This window comes from Galleria mellonella, unplaced genomic scaffold (assembly GCF_026898425.1).
Source record: "Galleria mellonella isolate WM207_F2 unplaced genomic scaffold, CSIRO_AGI_GalMel_v1 utg21, whole genome shotgun sequence".
Taxonomy (NCBI): Eukaryota; Metazoa; Arthropoda; class Insecta; order Lepidoptera; family Pyralidae; genus Galleria; species Galleria mellonella.
In genome coordinates, this window is record NW_026442037.1 from 1,678,445 (window position 1) to 1,701,636 (window position 23,192).

Genomic DNA, 23,192 nt, shown 5'->3' on the forward strand with positions numbered 1-23,192 from the left:
AGGACTCAGCTGTTATTCTTCTGTACATTGTAAATTCACTGCCTTATCCCACTCTTCAAACCGAAACACAGCCATGCAATCACAACTGTTTTACGATAAAAACACGAATAGGGCAAAGGTGTCCAAACAAACGACTTCTGTAGAAAGTTCCCTCTGGTAAAATTATTAAAATACTAACTGTTTTTTGCAACTTCATTCACATCTTCCTTTTCTCATGTTTCTGTATGAAATACCAGTAAACAGCTGTGCTTGTATGATTATGTTTTTATTTAAAGGATGAAATATGGCAATGAAATTTTAGAGTAGCACCTTACCTTAAACCTTTTTTTTTCCGTGGGGAAATCCCCATGGAGACCCACACACCCCGGGGGAGGCATGTGGATACTGCCAGACTCTTACCGACTAAAACCACTACGTGTTCCTCGGCTACGACTAACGGCAGCGTTGCTGCGGTTCCGGTTTATTACTACTCCGCAACAACGCCAACGTCGTTGCTCAACCCCATTCCAAGGAGGGGGAGCCCGCCTCTAGGAGCCTAATTCGCAGTCCATCTCTGAAAGAAACCGACGGAGGAATGGCAAATAGTGTGTACTGTCTCCTTGGCGCTGTTCACGTTTGTAAACAACATTTACTATTTTTCATTAGCTATCTGTTTGTCTTCTTGTTTGCCGACAATTTGTTTACATAACATTACAAATAAATTCATAATATTACAGCACTCAGTAAGGTCTAGGTAGGCTTTACTTCTTAAGGTGATGAATTAAGATACACGTATCGCTTCTCCTTTTCAAACCTAGAGCATCATAAGGTTTTTTTTAATGGATGAAGTTAAGATGATAACTCCATCTGTGTTATTTATGTGTGTGTGTTATCGGTATACAATGACGGGATGGTATCCCAATAGTAATAGTTTTTTTTTTTTATAGAATGGCAATCAAGCTGACGGTCCACCTGATGGAAAGTGGTAACAGTCGCCTATAGACATGAGCAGTATCATGAACATAGCAGAGTATACTGTTTCGCCCATGATACCCCCATGCGTTGCCATTCCTGAGGACTCAGGTGTTATTCCTCTGTACCCAGTAAATTCACGCCATATCCCACCCTTCAAACCGAAACACAGCCATGCAAACACAACTGCTTTACGGTTGAAACACAAATGGGACAGAGGTACCCACGCAATCGACTTTTGTACAAAGTCTCCCTCTGGTAATAGGTGAGGATGAAAAGAAAGCACAGACTTCTATGGACCCATTATAATGGATTCAAAAGAATAAACCACAATGGTTCCAGGAGAACCGCATGGAGGTCAACCTGGTTGGATAGGTATATTACTAACTGTGGAGCCGTTACACATCACATCATGAAAGTCGTCTAAGCGAAGAACTCACAATATCACAGTGTAAAAAAGGAACAATTATGCTAATAGGTACCCCATACAACCTTACCGTCACTTACTATATAATAGTACTAATAACCATTACAATATGAATAGATACACACCAATATTTAAATAATGAATAATAATAATACAGAAAATGCGTACCTACACGACATGATAATATTGTAACAAATTCATAAACTATTTCTAAACTGAAAAAAAGTGTTGTCCTCCTCTCTCGTACTTGCTGTGCCCAACAGCAGTAAAAATTAGCAGTCTACCACAACACTGCCCGCGCGGAACCTATGCTGAGGTATCTCTGATTGCCATAGAGATATTGGAAAAGTGTACCTTAAAACATATCATAATAATAACCCATACCCATTTCATGTTTCTAAATATTACAGTTTAGAGCGGCCGTTTCTAGATCAATCAGTAAACCAGTCAACTAATTTTAACAGGAGATATCTGAACAATCTGTTATGAAATTAATAACAAAATGCTTTTACGGTCTGTTATTGTCTGAAATGAAAGAAATATTTTTTTGTGTCTGTACCTAAGTTGTTCAAGCTAATCAGTATAATTTGTACCTATAAATATTCTTAGGTTATCTACTATTGGAATATCATAACAAAAATCAACAAACTAACGACAAAATTAATTACTGCCCCAACCACTTATTTAACTACTTCTAATTATGTTGGCAATGTCTCTTAAGAATGAGTTGTTAAAAGGTTATGGCAGAATCCAGTGATAGTAAGTATAAGCGGTACATCCACTACGCTTTTAACATATTAATAATTCGAATCTCAAACTTAGAAACACCACAGTAACACAAAGCACACTCAACATTACAAATATCCACCCATCTCTGTTTGTCGTTCTACCTCAAGAACTTCATACATGATTTGTGTTTTGTGAAACAAAACATGGTGCAATGCATAAACTTTAAACGCAAGATCGACGAGAAGCCATGGGGACAATAAAACAAAGAAAGCCTATCTGGCCCGGAGCGGTGCCGAGCGCCCCTACTGCGCCCGGCGCCAATCAGCACGGCGCGAACCGCCACCGCCCACCGGCGGCCCGCCTCCGCCCCCGACTCGCGCGTCACTCGCACGGGGATGAATGAGACGCAGCATCCCTATAAAGATTACATCGATTACGGGGATGCGGGAGCAGGTCGTTTCACTCTCGCCCGAGGGCGGTGACGCGCGCTCCTCTCGCGCAGTCGCGAACAATTAGCGCGCGGGGCGGCGTGGCCGATGCGCAGCGCGCGTCACTATAATGTGGTTAGTCAGTGAGCGTCGGGGCCGAGCCGACGGCGAGGGTACGGAACACGAGCTAAGAAGTGCGGGAGAGCCGCGCTGGTCGCTCAGCCAGCGCGCCGGCCACAGCACGGTGGAGTTCAAGAGCGCGGCGTGCGCGGGGGCCGCCGAGCCACCCGCGCCGCCTCTGGCCGCCCTGCCGGACCCGCAGCAGTTCAACATTTTTCCGGCCTTCTTCAGCCGGCAGCTCAACTTCACGGGCGGCGGTGGCTGCGGACAGGGCTCCAAGATCATGGAGGAGTTGAGGCCGAACCTAGTCGGTGGCCTGCTCGGTGTGCCAGGATTGCTGGACGAGCATCAGTCGGACGCCAAATTTTTGCCGTCTGGTGGTGAGAGCAAATACACTCCTGACAAGGGTCGGAAGTGCAGCAACGCGTCCTCGTCGTCTGCAGAAGAGTTCGGTGGACTGTACGGCGGAGAGCATGCAGCGACGCCGCCCGCGCCTCCCCTCAGCCGTTCCTTACAGGATCACTCAGGTACTGTAGGTGTGCTCTATATATTGTATTTTATCTGTAAACAAATACCTATAAAAATATTTCGCTAATTTAGGTATCTCTACTATTGAAGACTATTTTTTATTTATTTATTTTAAAAAACTTTGCGTCCATTAAGTAATTTTTTTTAATACCTATATATACTATGTTAGCACTTAACCACTAATAATAACCTAATCTTCTGGGCAAATAATCACACCAGAGAATCATCTTTTTGCGAGTATATTGAGGATAGTGCTGCCACTCAAAATAAAAAAACCATCCGTATGGACTTCAGCATACATTGCTGAGACACTACTGGAATGTAATTTTTTATATCTAATACTTTTGTTCAGAAAAGATTCCTAAATTCAAAATCTCTATCTCTATAAGAGGTCTACTTAAGTTTTACTAGCTGCCTGCTCCAACTCCAGACAGGTGTATTAATGAAAAAATGAAACCAACTCTTTACGGTACGACAACCTGTCAATTCTGTGAATATTTTTGAAGTTCTCCCTAAAGTCTTCTGACTCACTCAGTCACTCACTTTTTATATGTAGATTTTTTAACCTAAATTCTTCTCATCTCCATAAGGTTTTTCAAAGATTGTCTTTCATTCGCCTTGTTCTGTCAAAACATCACAAAAAGAATTAATCAAATAGATGCAGCCATGCTGAAGTGATGCGCTTACAAACATTCAGCAATTAACTTTTATTTATATAGATATTATATTGATCATTAAACTTGTTAGAAGAAAACATTAAAAGACTAAAAGAATTTTTAAATCGTAGAATTAAGGACTAAATATAAAAATATCTTCTGAATGCACCTATTTTAAGGATTGACATCTCCAAATAAGTGAGTTCAGAAGACATCCTTACTGTTTTACTAAAAGTTAAACCTTCATAGGTACTTAGTAAACAATTAAAAGACAGGTAATTAAATAATAAATACCTGCATTTAATTAATAATAAAGCATCATAAACAAAAAAAACGTCAATATTTCTAAAATAGGTGGTAATCATGATTAAATTATGTCTTCGTTAGGTACAAATATATACCTGATATAATATTAAATTGCTTGGTATCTTTATTTCACACATTCAACACAGAGATATAATAATACTCTGTAGGTGCTTATAGCTTTAAAATTTTGTGTGAAGAAAAAGTATTACGTTATGTAGATGTACCACCATTCTGTTATTTAGCAGCAATCTAGACAGAACTGCTTATCTTTCTGTCAAGATTGCTGAAGAAATAAAAGTTATACTAAATTGAAAAAATAAAATAAAAAATAAAAATTGGATTAATACGAAAATCTTTCTTCCCCATCAGTTATTTGTGGTTCGAGCTATATGACCGGCTCACTGCCACATCTTCTTGTAGATTCTTTGGACTATGTCAATCATAACTCTTTATTGCACACATCTTTATAGAGATGTATACAAGAAGTATTTATAGAGAATATGCATATACAAAAGGTGACAACAAGACAATCTAGCATAAATAGTAGATAAGTACAGATAGAAAGGTAGATGGCGCAAGTCAGACACAGTAAATACAAAAAGTAATCAAATGAAATGCATAATATTCTAAATATCATTTATATAAAAATAAGATTACAATACATAAACATACATATGTATGTAATATAAATAATAATACATACACATAAATATATAAATATACTAAATATATCAAGATAAATCATACGTAGTAAACAACAAAGCAAATTAGAGAGATAGGTAATAAGATCTTATCTGCCTCTTGAACGAGGCAAGAGATTGTGCTGATTTAATAAAAAGAGGTAAAGAGTTCTAGAGACAGATAGCTTGGATAGTGAAAGAATAGGAATAGAATTTAGAAGAATGAATAGGAATTACTAAATGAAGGGATCTCGCACTGCGCAATGTATGACCCTGAGAATCGACATGAAACTCAAAGCACATTTTGAGGTAATTGGGAGTTGAAGGATGGAAAAGAATAGTGTAAAAAAAGAGATAGGATGTGCCACTTCCTGCGAAGACGAATGGGAAGCCATTTGAGTTGATTGCAGAAATCAGAAATGTAGTCATAAGATAATAATCATAATCAGCTTACTGCTGTTCACTGCAAAATATAGGCATTTCCTAAAACACGCCACGGAACAGCCATCCTACGTAAGTCGTCGCTCCACCTAGCCACAGATCGTCCACTACACTTGCAAATTCCTAGTTTCCAGTCCAGAATATGTCTGCTTCACTAGTTATTAGCCACTGCCACTTCATCTTCCGAATCCAGTAAGCTATATCGGTAATTTTAGTTCTCTGGCAAATTATTTCGCTTCGAATTTTATAGAATTAGAGAGACTCCAAGCATAGCTCTTTCTATAGTTCGGTGAGTTTCAATTAGTGGACTAGTTCTATCATAAATGTCTCACGAAGTTAGGTTGCTACAATTATACCACTTGATTTTGAATAAATTAGAGTCTACAAGTATATTCATCATCATCATATCAGCTGTTAACTGTCCACTGGTGAACATAAGCCTTCTCCAGAAGGGCAGTTTTTCCAGTAGTTGGTACGTTTTGGTTGCTAGGTTAGTAGCTGCAATTAGGCTTTGGAGATGTTTTAAGAGGGCAGCTGCTGGCCATTCCTCGCAGTCCCTTAGTCGTCCCTTACGACACCCATGGAAAAAGAAAGTGGTCCATTCTATACCGAGACCTACACGGCGAATACAAATATATTATTGTAAGAAATTGATCCGATGAATATTCATTATAGAAGATAGGGTAATATCCTCAAGTATAGTTTTAGGTTATTTTTGTAACATCTTAGTTTATATGTAGCTATGAAATAAAAAGATACAATTTCCCTATTGTTTGTCGTGTTTGAAGTACTGTAATTTTCCAATTTTCTTAATCGGCCAACGCGTAATTTCAATCCGGAAATCTGAATATCGAATAAACTCAGAAATTTATGTTAAACTATTGTTACATTTATTTATTTAGTTACGTTTAAAGGCGAATTTTCTCGATATTTTTGTATGGAGTCGAGTCATGGACAATAAGAAAAAAGGAGATGTAGTGAGATGTGGTGCTGGCGAAAGATGCTGCGAATTCATTGGACAGCAAAGCGTATGAATATATCTATCTTGGCGCAACTCCGTATAAAAGATAGGCTCTCGACAGTCTGCTGTCGGAGGATTCTTGGATGCTTCGGTCATATTGCTCGTCAACAGTCCGACAATCTGGACAAGCTAATGATTATAGACAAGATAGAGGGAAAAGGCCACGCAGACAATCACTTAGTCGATGATCGGACCAAGTAACTGCCATTACGGCACTGTCAATTGCAGCTGCCCTGCAAGAGGCTGAAGCAACAGACACCTTTCAAGGACACGACCTTCAGTAATCAAGTGGACGAAGAGAGAGAGAAAGGCGAATTTACTGAAGGTGGTTATGATACTAAAAGCAAAGTATTCCAAAGTTTCATAGCCGTAACGATGTCAAAGATGAAACGGCCTTCAGTAAATGAAGCAGAAAGTGAACGAAGAGAGAGAGACCATGGCATGATTTCTTTAACTGTGTTTCGGTTTGAAGGTGGGTTATGGCGTGAATTTACTGGGTACAGAGGAATAACACCTGAGTCCTCACGAGTGGCAAAGTATCATGGGCGAAACAAATCTGATGAACAAGTAAATGACTATAGGCGAGTTAACTTTCCAAGATTTCTAAGTTGTATAAAAAAGAAAACTGTTCCAACTAAGCCTACTATCCATCATACTGTAAGTCCGAGATTTTAGATTTTCGAACAAAATTTCATAGGAATATCAATATTAAAATTGTTTACAACCTTGTACGTTTAAACAAAATTTTTATTTACTTATGATTTAAATGGCACGTTACGTCAGTCATCAGATAGTTATGTAACGTCAGAGGTCTTTGTATACATACAATATAAACCGTCTAGGAAGTTTTGATATCAAAGAGCGCCCTTCTCATACAATAAGTAGTAATAATTATATATAATTTGGTCTACATAGTTTCTCTCATTGAAATTGTTAAACTATTAACTAAAAAATAAATACACAATACAACGCGGTTACCTATAAAATACGATTTTTTATGTGCAAGGTTCTGTTTTAAATCACATTTAAATTACTAATTTAGAAATAATATTATAATATACTAGATTTTGTCCCCAACTTCATCCGCGAAACCGGGATAAAAAGTAACCTATACCTTTTTTATATGCATATAGTAGGTACAAATGATAATAAAAATCATAGTAATTAGTTAAGCCGTTATGGCACTATAAAGTAACAAACAACACCTTCACTTTTATTCGTGAGGATTAGCTTTACTACAAACTCTGAGCACAGTTCTACTAAATAAATTTTTACCAAACATGCTTGGAAATGTGAGCATTAATTTGACAATCTTCTTCGAGATAAACCAAAATTGCCGTACTGACCAGATACATGCGGGCAGCGACCGGCAAAAGTTGTATGAAAATCCATATCTGTCGTGTTTTGCGGCCAGACAAATTATTATGTAAACTCATATTTGTCCTGTAATTTAAAAATGGAATGACCTTTTACTTCGAAAACTTGGCTTGGCTACCAAGGAGGTAACTAATACAAGGTTTTATTTAAATTTCGAACTGGCTTGCAAATAAATTATTAAAAAAAAACAAAGGAACATTATGGCGCGTGAATAATTATGGTTCGTTATTCGTCATTGAATTTAAAAAGTAAAATTGTGTTTTTAATTTCCGCCCACTTGGCCACTGAGGCATTGATGGACTCACGTATGTGTGCCTCGGCAACGCCTCGGCCCACATTTGCACGTTCGTCCATCAATGCCTCAGTTGCTGGCCGCTGTACTATTCTTTTCACCCTTCTCTTTTACATTTTTGTCTGAAAAACCTCACAAAGCATATTTAGTATAAATCTGACTTTACTACAAAATGAAAACTAATAATACACCTAGAATACGAAGTTACAGAGGACTGTGAAGCCCGTCCTTAAAATAATGTTTCTAAAAATGTAATATATATTCCATGATTATAGCAATTATTCTTTTAAGTTTTGATCATTGATATTTAACCCCTTTTTTTAATGACAATTTGTATGACTGGAATCAATTATAAAATTAACAACATATTCCTTGCGAAAAGTGCAGTATTTCTTTTAAAAACCAGCATTAATCCATCCAGATATTAAAGGTCTCGATTAGACTGTTTAAATATCTTACAAAACTATCCTGACAGCTTCGTTATATATTATTATTTTAGCCGGTAACTGTTTTACCAGTAGTTGCCACGCTTGGCAGGCGGGTTGGTTAGGCTTTTAGAAATGTTTTAAGAGGGAATATACTGCTCATTCCTCCACCACAAGCGCCCTTAGTCGACTCTTGCGACACCCACAGGAAAGGCTTTTCCTTCTATGCCTGGACCCTTCGAGGCAAATTCTACAATAAATCAATCACAATGGTTTATAATGGAAACCACAAGGAGTTTCATCTAATAGGGTATATTACTATCAGTAGGCGGTAAGTCGCAAAACAACGTTTATTAAGTTAACTAAGATTTTACGTATTCATAATTACACTTTTCGAGGGGAAAGGGATTGTTAGTAATGGAGACTGAGAATCCCATTGCTAGCAATATACCCAACCAGGTCGACTTCCTCGCGGTTCCCCCTGGAAACTATCATGGTTAATTCCTGATAAGTTCATCATGATGGGCTAACTGGCCTGTTTTCAATCTCATCTATCACTCTTCACTGGTGCTCCGCCGGCGTATCCCGTTAGCGCGGGCGGGATTACCATTCCATTTTCATCTATCAAAAAAAAAACTTTGTTGGTCAAGTTTTAATAGAATATTAGCTGTTATCCGTCACTTCGTACGCGAGGATTTTAGAAGAAATAAAAGGAACAATGTAAATGACCACTTCTATATGGCGCATCAAGATGTAACATACACCAGTTCTTAAGTTAGATCATCAGGAACCCAACTGTGAACCGCAAACAATTTGGTACAATAATTTTTGTGTGAAGCTGGAAAAATGGAGCAAATGGACAGACAAAATTAAAAAAAAAAATTAGAATACATTAATACTCCAAAACTATACAGGGGTCTTAATTAAGAAATTATATAAATATCTCCCATCTACAGACGTTGTCCAGTTTTTTTTATTTATTTTTTACCTTTTTAGGTACATAGGTTATGGAATGAGCTCCTTGGTTGGTTCTTCAAAAGGGGGGTAAAGAGATTTCTTCAGGGTCGGCAACGCACGCGTAATACCTCTGGTATTGCAAGTGTTCATAGGCTACGGTAACCACTTACCATCAGGTGGGCTGTATGCTTGTTTGCCACCTATTGTACCCTATACTGATTTGAGAGATAATAAAATTTTATTATATAAGAAATATAAGTGATAGATTATTATTATTATTGCCACTATTTCCTTAGATAAGAATGCAACAGTAACACTAGCTCCCGGGTATCACGTCGCGAACGCTATCCGGGATATGTGCACGTAATTACAATTCCAATTAGAGTAATATTGCAAACAATCGGCCCGGGGCTGACGTCATGAATACAAAATGTCACTAACGACCACCACCACGTCCTCCTCCCTCGCCCCCTGCCCCCTGCTGGCCTACAGACGTGCGAAGCCTGAATTTTCAAGCGGGAGGTTGCCAAGTCGAATATGTATATGTACGATTAATATGCTGTACATTTTAGTACAAAACAAACTATACGGTTACGTACTTTTTAACCGAATTTAAAAAAGAATAGGTTATGTGTTCGATTGTATATTTTTAACATAAAATGCACAATTGATCTAGGTTATTGACAAATACAAATCAATTTATCTTTCTATTATTTATACATCTATCGACTGTTTTTATAGAATTTAATCAAGATATAAACTACATTATTATTTTTAAAACTTATGTTAATTTTTAACGATGTATATATACAGGGATAACGGGGATTTTGCGAATTTACTGTATTTGTCCTTTCTGAGAATTATTTCGACTTCATCACGAGCTCTGCGAGCTGTAGCCCGCAGTGCGAGGCGAGACGCTATGACGCGAAGCGCTGTACTCCCCTTAAAGAAGACTTCCTGATGAAGTCGAACCAATTGTTGGAAACCACAAACACAATAAGTTTGTAAAATATCCCGTTGCACATGTATATAGACAATATAATCTACTCGTACGTACATAAAAAAACTCTTCTAGTGTCTAATGCAAAAATAACTGACAAAACTGAATGTTACTGTGGAGTACAGGCCACATATATTATTTATAGCTATATATTATTATTTACCAAATTCAAAATTGACACGCATATCTATTGTTTCTTTTTGGCTTGCCTTCACGGCCCTAGTCTTCTAAGTTCCTTTGACTATTATACATATATTTTCAATTTCCATTCCTGGTTTTCTTTGTCGCCCACAGTTACAATTTATTAAAAAATAAATAAATATAACTAAAAATAAATATATATAAATAAATAAAACTTAAACACTTTTTCATTAAGATTTATTAAAAAAACTATTGAAATTTCAACAAAACCTTTCAGTGTTATCTAGTATCTAGTAGCCAATATTTATTTATTTATTCATTAGTACATATACCTATGTGTACATGGCGAACTTAATGCTAAAAGCATTCTCTCCCAGTCAACCTTAGGGAAGTATCAGACTACTTAAATGCGGTATTATGGTACGATCTTAGACTACATATATCCTAGATAGAATATCTCCACAGAAATGCTTCGAAAAAAACGAGTAAACTATTTCATACAATTTTGCATGATAAACAGTTATGAGTGATTCCTTTATAACTTCTATATTTATTTTGTCTTATAAATTCTGCATCTTTTTAATGCATAAATACTTATTTTATTTATTAAGTATATATATAATATACATATATATATAATATGCGTATAATCAATTTTACGTGATAAAACTATTTATCACGCAAAATCCTTTATAATTTCTATATTTATTTTATATTATAATTTCTGCACCTTTTTAATACGTAAACACTTATTTTATTTATTAAATTAAGATACATTTTGTGCGCAAGTACATGGAACACTGATAAAAAAATAAGTCAGCTAATCTGACAATTAGTTGACAAAATGTTGACCCGTTTTTGAGGCTCTATGCTCTATCTATATAATCCAATGGTACAATATGTTCCGATACAATGGGATACATGAAAAAAAGGTAACAAGAGAAACTTTTTTTTACCTTATACTTTACGTGGATGATGGTCTAAAAAAGTTATGAATCAATTCGTCCATTCGCCACGAATGCCGTCAGTGAAAATTTACAGCTCTAAATTCACGTCTTACCACGGAGAGCGTCGCGCAAAATTGACGACACTGTCATTTGACAAGTACGGATAACGTCATACAAAATGTATGGAACAGAATCATTTATCAGATATAGTATCTGACACTAGGAACGTAGTATAATGTACTCAAATATATACTAACACTGAATTATATGATACATACATTATGTATGTATGTATGTACGATACATAGCAAAGAAACACTACGTTATTTAATGATACTGAAGTTTTTTATCAGTCATTAACTGTTCACTGGTGAACATAGCCTCCCCCATAGGGGGGTTTGCCAGTAGTTGCCACGCTTGGCAGGCGGAATGGCAATCACATTTAGGTTTTGGTAATGTTTTAAGAGGAACGCTGCTGCCCTTCCCTCCACCATAAGCTCCCTTAGTCGCCTCTTATGATACCCACGGGAAAGGAAGGGGTGGCATATTCTATGCCGGAACCTACACGACTAGATACTGAAGTAGACTTAGTTAATTAATGGCACAGAAGGTAACATTGTCCGTGACATTTTCCCGCCATATTTTGCTAGTGGCTTATTTGTTTCTTAATTCAAATCATGTTTTATTTTCGTACCTACCTATTCGATTTTTAAACCAATAAAATAGACAGATATTAAACTGAAGTATTTGTTCCACGGGTCATTAATCTATGATCTACTCGGATGCATTAGACAAACAAAACTTAGTCGTTCGTTTATATTTTTAATCAATTCTATTGAAATATAGTATGGTGAACATACTCTTATCTTAGATATAAAATCCGCTATTAAATAATTTATACATGATTTTAATACCACTTGACTTGCGCAGTGGTATTGTAACAATTTTACACAAAAGCATCTATTTCGCCAAATTTTGAATCTATACAATGTGTTGCCTGCGGCTTTGCACGCGTGGTTTCATGTTTCCCCTTTTGAGTTGAAATTTTCAAATATCCTTTATAATAATTAATTTAAAAAATTAATTACATTTTTTATTTAATGAATGCAATAAGTAGGTATAAGTATTGTTTATTTATTTTCTACTTTCACTATTTTTATTTTTTAAATTGTAATTAACACAGAGACCTATTCATACTACAAGTATTCTTGATCTATGACACTAAAACCAATTCAAACATTATCTTCTTTACAATCTCTAACCAATTTCAGTTAACAAGAAACACATCTAAAAATACCATCACTTGTAGATAGACTCCATTAATATTCAACTATAGTATAGACAGAGTTCCAACGCAGAGTACCTATTCGCTTTATTCATATACCCACATACCTACTAGTAAATACATATGTATACATACATTGCACTGAATATAAAGGCGCGAATACAACAGCGCGTCACGTACGTGCAGCACTAACAATGGCTGCGAGAAACGTGTTCGTGTGACAAACCTTTATCCACCCCCACCTTGTATGGAGTGTGCTCTCTTTACATGTAAACCTCTACGACACTATACATCACCCATTTACATACATTTCAACCATTCATTCGGCGTACACAGACTTAAAAAAATTTGTTTATATAATATTGTACTCTTAGATTATATAGATATAGCATCAAACCTCAAAAAACGGGTCAATCTTTTGTTTGTAATTGTCAAATTAGCCGACTCATTTTTTTATCAGTGTTCTATGTACTTACGAATTAAAGATATTCAGCAATTATAAGACAAAATAAACATAAAAGTTTTACCAGAGGGAGACTTTGTACAAAAGTCGATTGCTTGGGTACCTCTGTCCCATTCGTGTTTCTACCGTGAAGCAGCTGTGTTTGCATGGCTGTGTTTCGGTTTGAAGGGTGGGATATAGCGTGTATTTACTGGGTACAGAGGAATAACACCTGAGTCCTCAGGAATGGCAACGCATGGGGGTATCATGGGCGAAACAGTATACTCTGTTATGTCCATGGTACTGCTCATGTCTATAGGCGACGGTTACCACTTTTCATCAGGTGGACCGTCAGCTTGATTGCCATTCTAAGTTGTATAAAAAAAAAGTTATAAAGGAATCACCCATAACTATTTATCACGCAAAATTGTATGAAGAAATTGAATCGTTTTTATTTGAATCATTTCTACGGAGGCACTCTATCTATATAATCTAAGATTTTACTAAATTAATTACTATTTCTTAAAAATCCATATCACTGGTTAGTTGATTAGAATTATTTTGCTTAATTCTGCTACTTATGTATGGTACCGTAACCTATTCGTCGCTTACCCCCTTATTCATAAAAAAACATCAAAGGACTCATAAATCTATTTCAATGATTTGTCCTATTATTGAAGTGTTTTGTCCTTTTCTTTCGTATTAAATCCTCAATTTGAAAGACAGTGACCAAACACAAGTTTCTATGAACAAGAGCGTTAGACTTATTCTACAATTTCTTAGTTAGTCTCTGACTGTTAAAATGTAGAATAAATAACGGTTAGAGTTTGACAACTAATAGAGGTCATAAAGTCTCTACAAATATTAGTTAATCCTCATTTATTGATACACGCATACAAATAATAGCCGAATTAAACAGAACAATTCCAATCACCCATTAAAAAAAAAGCCTAACATTTGTCGATTGTTACATCGTCGTAAATGCAAAATTCTAACCCCCTTATTCATAAAACCGTCAAACCACTCATACCTATTTAAGCTATTAAAAATATGACAGAAAGGGGAAAGGGATTGTTAGCAATGGAGTTCGACATTGCAATTAAATTTCAACACACTACCTTTGAAGGTCGACCTCCACGTGGTTCCCCCTGGAAACCATCGTGAACAATTCTTGTTGAATTCGATATCACGAAATGGAGCTAACACCTGACCTGCTTCATCATCTAATCTATCCCTCACTGGTGCCCCGCCGGTGTATACCATTAGCGCGGGCGGGGTTACCATTCCATTATCACCCATTCAAAAAAAAAGCCAAAATTATCCAGAAATATGATCACATCATATGTATATCCCATATATAAAATATAATAGTCAGAGACATTTGTCGATTGCATTTTTTTTACATCGTCGTATTTTTAAATGTTTATTAAACATTTTTTAAATCATTTCTAACCCCCTTATTCATAAAATCGTCAAACCACTCATAACATACCTATATAAGCTATTAAAGTGTTTTGTCTCTTTCTTTTACAATAAATTCCCAATTTGACAGAAAGTAACTAAATAGTATAATAGTTAAATTTATAAGACAATAATGGCTTATTATCAAGACACAAATCATTTTACTCATTGTCATTAGATTGATTACATTATTTGGTTGTCATTGCTGCTTGCATCTTTCTGTTTTTAAGTTATTCTATTATCAAAATAATTTTCAACTCTGTTTCTTTTCTATAATTATATGACTTAGCTCTTGATTTTTTTTTAACTAGCTCAGCCAATCAACCATGATATTGTTACTGGAGTGTAGTTGCGTCTCGTGTCATGGTAGTTGACTGTTGAAAGTATCCCCATCTTCGTAGCATTCCAACTCAGCCAGGCACGCAAAATTTACTTTTTCTTTTCCAAATCTTATAGAGATCGCTAACATACATATATATATATATATATATATATATATATATATATATATATATATATATATATATATATATATATATATATATATATATATATATATATATATATATTAAATACATTATTTGATTGCCGTATTTATTCATTTCTATTTTTAATATAGTTGTGTCAGCAAAATAACTTTTAGTCTATTCAGTTCTTATAATATATTATCTGGGTTGTCTCATTGCTGTTCTTCGGTGTAACTGGTTGCATTTGAAAATAAAACTCTCTCACTCTCATTGTTTTAATCTCATTTTTCGGCACTTCTGGTTGATCACGATTTGTCTTATTATTAGAGTTCGAATTATCTGACTCTTCATCGTTAAATTTATTAAATACATTATCTTTTTGTCGCATTTGTTCATATTTCTCTGTTTTTGATATTACTTTATCGCCAGTGAAATTTTCAACATCTGGATTCTCGGTTACAATTGGACGAAAAGTATCTTTTGTCGGATCAAAAAATCTTATTCCTTCGTTATGGTATCCTGTCGGATAGTTGTAGTATGGTACATGGTATCTACCAAAATTATTCTGGATATTCTGTATTTCACTTGGAATACGAAAACTGCTTCCCATTTGATTCAAGAAGCCCGCATCAGTTGTAATTGAGATTCCTGTTACACAAAATCAATATTTACAAAGTAATAATCAAAAATAGGGATTTTTTTTAATAGAATAGAAGTGGAACAATTGCCTCACTTGCATTATTAGCATAATATCTGTGATGTGATGACAGATTTCCATGACAAATTTACAAGATACATTAGACCGACACATTAATTCACTGTCATAATGGAAAACGAAGTCTAGATTAAACAATCATTAATTGATAAAAATAACTATACATCAATGAGAAGATTTTAACAAGGCACAGCAGAGCCGATTGTTTTTTAATGATTCTTCAGTTCAATGAGTGTTAATTTGAAATTGAATTTATATATTATATAATAACCTCCATAGATTGCCTCAGCTTTAAGATTTGTGATGTTTTATTTCTCCTAGCTCTCTCTGCTTACCTCGTAATTCGTACCCCGCCGGAAATGTGTTATGTATTAATTATGTATAAAAAAAAACCCATAGCGCGGGTGAAAATTTATGTTCTTGGCATAAATATTTGTACTAAGTGTTTTTTTATGTATAATATTTCATTATCACCTATTAAACTAAGTGCGGAAAACAGTCTTTCTTACTTACATTACATCACCTATTAAAAAAAAACCTGACTGCGCTATCAGTATACGCTGACGGAGCACCAGTGAGGCATGATTGGTGAGAATGAAAAGGCAGGTTAGTTAGCCCGTCGTGATGAATTTGACGATATAGTCACGATAGTTTCCAGGGGGAACCGCGTGGAGATTTACCTAATAAGGTATATTGATAGCAATGGGGACTAACCTCCCCATTACTAACAATCCCTTCCCCCCAATATGCATGTATTTACAAAAAGCATGTAGGTATATTAATTTTATGTTTTAATAAATGACGGAAATTAACGCGATAATTTAGGTCATCGTCGTCATCATGTCAGCCGTTAATTGTCCACTGCTGAACATAGGACTCCTCCAATTTGTGGGCTTTGCCAATTGTTGCCAGGCTTGGCAGGCGGATTGGCAACCGCAGTTAGACTTTGGTGACTTTTTAATAATAATACTATACTTTATTATTCAGACTACAATTTGGTCCATTTTGTTAGTAACAATTTTCTTACAAACTATGTTAGTAAAAAAGAAAATCAATTAAAGTCACATTTAACTAAAGCCATTCACTCAGATGTGAGCCAACCGACTAGATCAGCATCTGAATGAAACGCCCAATTATAGGCGAGTTATATTTCTCGCCTATTACTTTTAATAGGGGCGCTGCTGTCCATTCTTCGATTATTAAATTCGCCTAATCGTCTCTTACGACACCCACGGGAAACAAAAGGATGGCCCATTCTATACCGGAACCACACGGTTAATTTAGGTAAACTATGATAATTCTAAATTATCTCGCCACAGATACACTGATGTAGCGCTATTGTCCCTGATCACATTGTGTCACTATACTGAAGGTCTCTGCACACAACACTGACCTCAAATGCATTACAGGGTGTCAGCGGATCCAAGTGCTTTGGGACCGTTCCTTATGGCAGTCTGTGAGAAAGAGAGAGGCAGATAATTGCTGATATGATGACGATGATCATCATTTAATAGTTTACCTAAATGATCGCATTAATTCCTATATCTTATTAAACATAAAACATGCAGCGCGTAAATTTAAAAGTGAACATGTCTCTCAATTGTTTAGTTGGGTATTACAAGCTCGGTTAAGGTTCACATGGCCCTCTGTAATATTTCCAGATGTATTTATTATTATTTTATTTTATTTTACTCAGACACCGTATAAATACTTAGATATTCTCGTTTTTCACATCACTAATTACTGTAAATAAATTCAAGTACAAAACGATTTACGAAACAGTTAAGTACCGTCAAGTACCGTGTTTGACGGCAGCTGTCATCATGCTCAATATTTCATGTTTACCCTCAACGTTCGTATAATTTGAGCCTTATTGCGAACAAAATAAAGATTTTTTGTACAACACATATTACTACAATGAATATTTTGAGCTTTGCTGCATACAAAATAAAGTTTTTTTTTTAAAGGACATTATTGCTAGAATTAATACGTGTCGCGTGGCGGTCGCGTGTGTTCTCACCTGTCTGGTTAGCACACCCCTTTACCGAAGTGTGAATAGAGCGGAAGTGTAGTTAATTCATAATAATCGTTCACCTCCTTTGTTCAGACATGGAGAAATGATATGTTGAATTGAAGGTAGAGAAAAAAATCTTCATTTATAATCGTTTATGTCACATTGACGATATTTTTTCTATGACCGAAGCCTGCGCGGACGATCGACATTTTGCGTGCTTACAAAAAATCCCTGTTCGTAACATTTATTTTTAAAACATTTTATATGTTCAGAAAATAACTAAAAATTTATATTCTTGTCCCAACGATAGCACACAAGCATTTATATATTTCATTTATACATTTCACCATCTCATTAAGTAATTTAAAAGGGATGGGATGATTAAAACGTTATGTAATTGAAAGTAATAATAAATAAGTATGCTAGTGTTTGTCATTTGCGCTTATATATACAAATAATAGGTATATAGATGCTAATTTATCTTCATCTCCAGGTTTTATTTTAGATGACTTGTAACGTCTACCTATCTACCTTTCTTATGTCATTGTTGTATAAGCCTAATACCTACTTGCACAAAACATGTACTAATATAGTATTATATTTAGTAATGGCATGCAAGTGGTTCATTACGAATAAAATATGAGCTGAGCATTATCTCTCCACAGATTTCAAAGCCGAATAATAAAAAGTAGTCAAATATTTCCAATTAAATTAAATTTAAAAAGTGGTTTTTGTCAAAAAAAGTTATCTACTAATGACAATGGAGTCATAGAGATTTTGAGGCGGTATTTCTTTAAATCTATCGCTAATATTTAAGTTTCGAATTGATGTTACTTCGAAATATTTATTATAAGGACTAATAAAAGAAATTAAAACTACAAATTTTTATTAATTAATAATAATAAATATTTTTTTGAGTAGTAAATTTTTATGAACCTACCACCCAGTCCGAAATACAATTTTAGCTGAGAAGAACGGGCAAGGAAAAGCAACAGATTTGCTTTTTTTAAAATAAATGTTAAATTTCCAACAAAAATATATGAATGCATGAATGAAAACGACTATTCTTCTTCATATTGATAAAAAGAAAGAACATAAAAAGCTACAAAGCTACAATCAATCATAGTATTTGCTATCGTCGTTCGTGATGTCACGCATGGGCACCACAGAATATCAGCGCTGTAGCAATGAAATTGCTGCAGCACATGCTGAGTGGTGGCCACATTGGCAATAACAAATGTAAAGTTTTTTTTTTAATTCATACTTTATCTAACTTTTTGTTGTTGTCAATAAATGTTTTTTCTTTCTTTCTTTCTATTCTTGAACAGACCAGTCTACTAGAAACATCCGTTCACGAGTATGACGGATGAACCAGCGGTTGATGTGTACAAATTATTAACTTTAACATGTTAGTAACACATTAGCAATAGTTACACTAATTGTAGATATAATACCTACCGCAATTTCCAGCACTTCTTCTTTTTTAATTCTATCAGTGCAATGTAAATAAAAATCCATCAAATCCCCCAAAGAGCTAACCAATATGCGCATAATAAATGTGTTGTTAAGGGCCTACTCGACATAATAGAGTGTCGCGTCGCATGCGCACCCACCCTCCTGACCGGGGGTTCGAATCCGCTAAGCCCATTGTAATTACGCATCGGATCAGCTGGCACTCAAAAAAAAGTTACCGTCACTGAATGGGTTGATAAAAAACGATTGTTACATCTCAATTGGAAGTTTGGTTACATTGCATGTTACGGTAATTTAAGATTTTGTTTAAAATACATCCTTTTTATTATAACAAACATGCGGCTCACCTGATGGTAAGTGACTACCGCCGCTCATGCGTTTTGCCAGCCTTTTAAAAAGGAATATATTTACTTTTCAAATACGTTTAAAAATATTTTTTTAAAACAAGCTTTTATAGCTTTTAGTCTTCATCATCAAACTCTAGATATCAAAAGTTGTTATTTTTTATAACAAAACAATAACAAAGTCAAATTGGACCAATTTATTATGTATAGAAGAAAACATGCTATGAAGATGAAAAGTTAGAGGTAAAGAGTTAAAAAATGGCACCTTACTCATCTTACCTTACCTCAATCATCTCTGATTTTCTCTTGAATGATTTGGAAATTATTATTATTATTAAGACTCAGTTCATACACGCAAACTAAAAAAAAAATACAAAATAAAATAGGACAATTGCTTATCCTGAGTGTCTTTACGTTCAAAATATGCAATTTCCTTTTTATTCTGCCAACTGCTCATGAATCTCGATTAACCACAGATCAAACGCTCACAGATTCCAATCTGTGGATTTGTGGCATTTGCGCCGATCACAAATCTATTAGCACCGCGACATATGCACGCCGCCAGAGGGAGACAAGACCCCCGTCAGCGCTCCAGAGGTGATCCAAGCTGGGTGTATATCATTGATATACTAAAAACCTTAGATACACAATCAGATAATAAAAAATTATAATAATAATAATTTATTTGCTCGAAATGTGGTACAAAGGTCTTAAATGGTAACTGAGCTACACATTTCGCCTTATCTAAAGGCATGCAAATAATAACATGCAGAGAATAAAATGCGGCAATAAAGATAGTGTGCATTGAACTAAATTTTTCATAAGTTTCTAAACGTCCAGTAACGTTACAAACGTCGAACGCACCAAAATACTCTTGTAAGTTTAGTAAAAATATATATTTTATCTACGAGCTTATTTGAGAGTATTATTTGACTCATCTCACACCTTGTTCTCTTATAACTGTTATTATTTTCCAGTTAAAATTCATGATGGTTTTAAGTGCTAGTAACAAAATGTAATTTTATAAAACATATGTTTATTTTGAACTAATGGCGTCACCTAGTGTAGTAATATAGAATAGTCATTGTATTGATGTCTGTACTGTAAACTAGTCGATTGCTATATATTCTAAATATGTGCAAATGCAACAATTTTCTATAATAAGTGTTTTAATTCTACAAATACAGTCCACGCTCTCAACAAGAGCAGCATCTGTATGGAATTGTGAATCTTGAATTTTTATGTATATCAATGGTACCTAGGTATGATATAGTATAAATACTTATAGATTTTTTTTAATGGATGATGAATAGAGTGATAACTCCGCATGCGCTAACGGTATACGCTGGCGGGGCACCAGTGAGGGATAATAGGTGAATAATGAAAAAAGCAGGTCAGTCAGCCCATCATGATGGAACTCAGCACGATGGTTTCCAGGGGGAACCGCGTGGAGGTCGACCTGACAGGGTATATTGCTAGCAATGGGACTGGTAGCCCGCATTACTAACGATCCCTTCCCCCCACTTATAAATAGATTAGTTGTGTATAAAATGTTTTATTCCTTTGTACTTACTGCATTGTTTTACACAGAATGTGAATGAACTCTCTAATTTTGCGGTTAGTAAATTGTCCTAGACAGTTGGAATTCAAAGGACAAAATTTAATTTAATCTAATAACATTTCTGTTGACAGTTATGTTACTTTTCGCTAGCAAACTAAAGACTTCAATTTGACAGCCATAGAGCAGAGAACTATATTATTTTCATATTTCAACTTTCCTTAGAAAACGTTTTATGAATCACGCAGCGCATTGTTCAACCCTACACTACTAGAGCTTTTTTTTTTTTTGTTGAAAGATAAAAACGGAATAAAGACTCAAGAAAAGATATTAAAATTATAGTGTTTAGATTTTTATTTAAAAAATTTCCAATAAAAATATTGCTACATTAACATATCTTCTAGTGTTTCTCAATTGTTTTTTAAATGTTTCTCAAAGTTACAGCACTTTTTTATGTTAAGTAGTTGATGAAGTGACTGAAGACTTTTAAGTAAGAAGATTGAAGAAGAGAAAGCTTTCATGTAATGTCCTTATTCCATACTATTTTTAATTCTGATAAATTACATGTAATATACGGAACATTCAAGACTCGAGTTTTTATACTTGGCCAATATCTACTCGTACTACACTTAACCTTTTCTTTTATACCACTGAGGTGGCAAACAAGCATACGGCCCAACTGATGGTAAGCGGTTACCGCAGCCAATGAACGCCTGCAATACCAGAGGTAACCAAAAGCTATCACCAAAGTAAACGCGTGTTAGTAACGGAAAATAACGCTCTCATTGCTATATGGCTATAGTTTTTTTTCTTTTTTAATGGGTGAAAATAGCATGGTAACCTCACCTGCGCTATCGGTGTACACTGGTGGGATACCAGTGAGAGGTGATAGGTGAGGATGAAAAGACAGGTCAGTTAGCCCATCACGACGAATTCAAATATAGTCACGATAGTTTTCAGGGGGAACCCTGTGGAGGTCCACCTGATTTATAACAATCCTTTCCCCCATATGGCTATACTTAGGTTGATCCACATGCGGTCATAGAAACCATCGTGGTTAATTCTTAATAAATTCATCACAATGGGCAAACTGACCTAACTTCATTTTTACCTATCATCACCCACTGGTATCTCGCCATAAATATACGAGATAGCACAGACGTGACCATTTCATTATCATGCATAAAAAAGCTTCACTCGCCTTTACTATTGTACAGTTATATAAACATTTGTTGTCATTAGATCTCGTACTATAACGCCATAACTCGCGACACTTTCCCGACGTAGTCACCCGACACCTCGCCGTGGTCACAGATGGCGCTTTTATGTCAATCGTCATAATTAGGGGATTACAGCCCCCTAATGACATGTTACATTGAATCTCTGTTACGCCCCCGAACAAATGTTCACTACTATGTTGCAAATAAATAATTTTGACTTGTCCGTTGTCATTCCGTGGTGTAGTGCATGTTTGGGTTGTGTTGACAGCCCTATTCAATTTCTTTTTTTTTTTTATTTTGTGGAAAGAACTATTTCAGCTAGGCTAAATAATTAAGTCATTTACTTAAATATATTCATTATTTTTATAAATGGCGCAATAAAGCGTAAATAAATATACACAGAAATAAATTACTAATTATTTCTTTATTAAAAAATTACGATCGATTTTTAAAAGAATTCCTTTGCGTAGCAAAAATCTTCTTACGAAGACGCAATCTCCTGTAAACATGATATTGAGTTTCTAAATTCAAATATTATTAATCGAATGCGTTTACGTAACATCTCGAGTGCTTTTGCGGAGGAAAACTATTTACCTGCATAGTATCATGAATTTCATAAATACAAAAATATCTACCGTATTTTTTTTTGTTTTCGTTCCTCTTGTTTGTTCATATTTTTTTTTTTTGTTAACTCCTATTTTTGTTGCCGTATAGCGCCTTGTGTATTTGCAACTTGTGAAATTAGTGGCTTATTTTGTGATCCTAAACTGTATCTTTTTGCTCTAGT

General features: G+C 35.1%; 1 protein-coding gene across 1 annotated transcript in view; it reads left to right on the top strand.

Moving 5' to 3' along the window:
- The first annotated feature begins 2,665 nt into the window (after positions 1-2,665).
- LOC113520928 (homeobox protein unc-42) overlaps positions 2,666-23,192 on the top strand; it is a 49,988-nt gene continuing 29,461 nt past the window's right edge. Inside the window, exon 1 of the mRNA XM_052894395.1 lies at positions 2,666-3,182. Within this exon, the coding sequence (XP_052750355.1) occupies positions 2,666-3,182 (517 nt within the window). The remainder of the gene's footprint in view (positions 3,183-23,192) is intronic.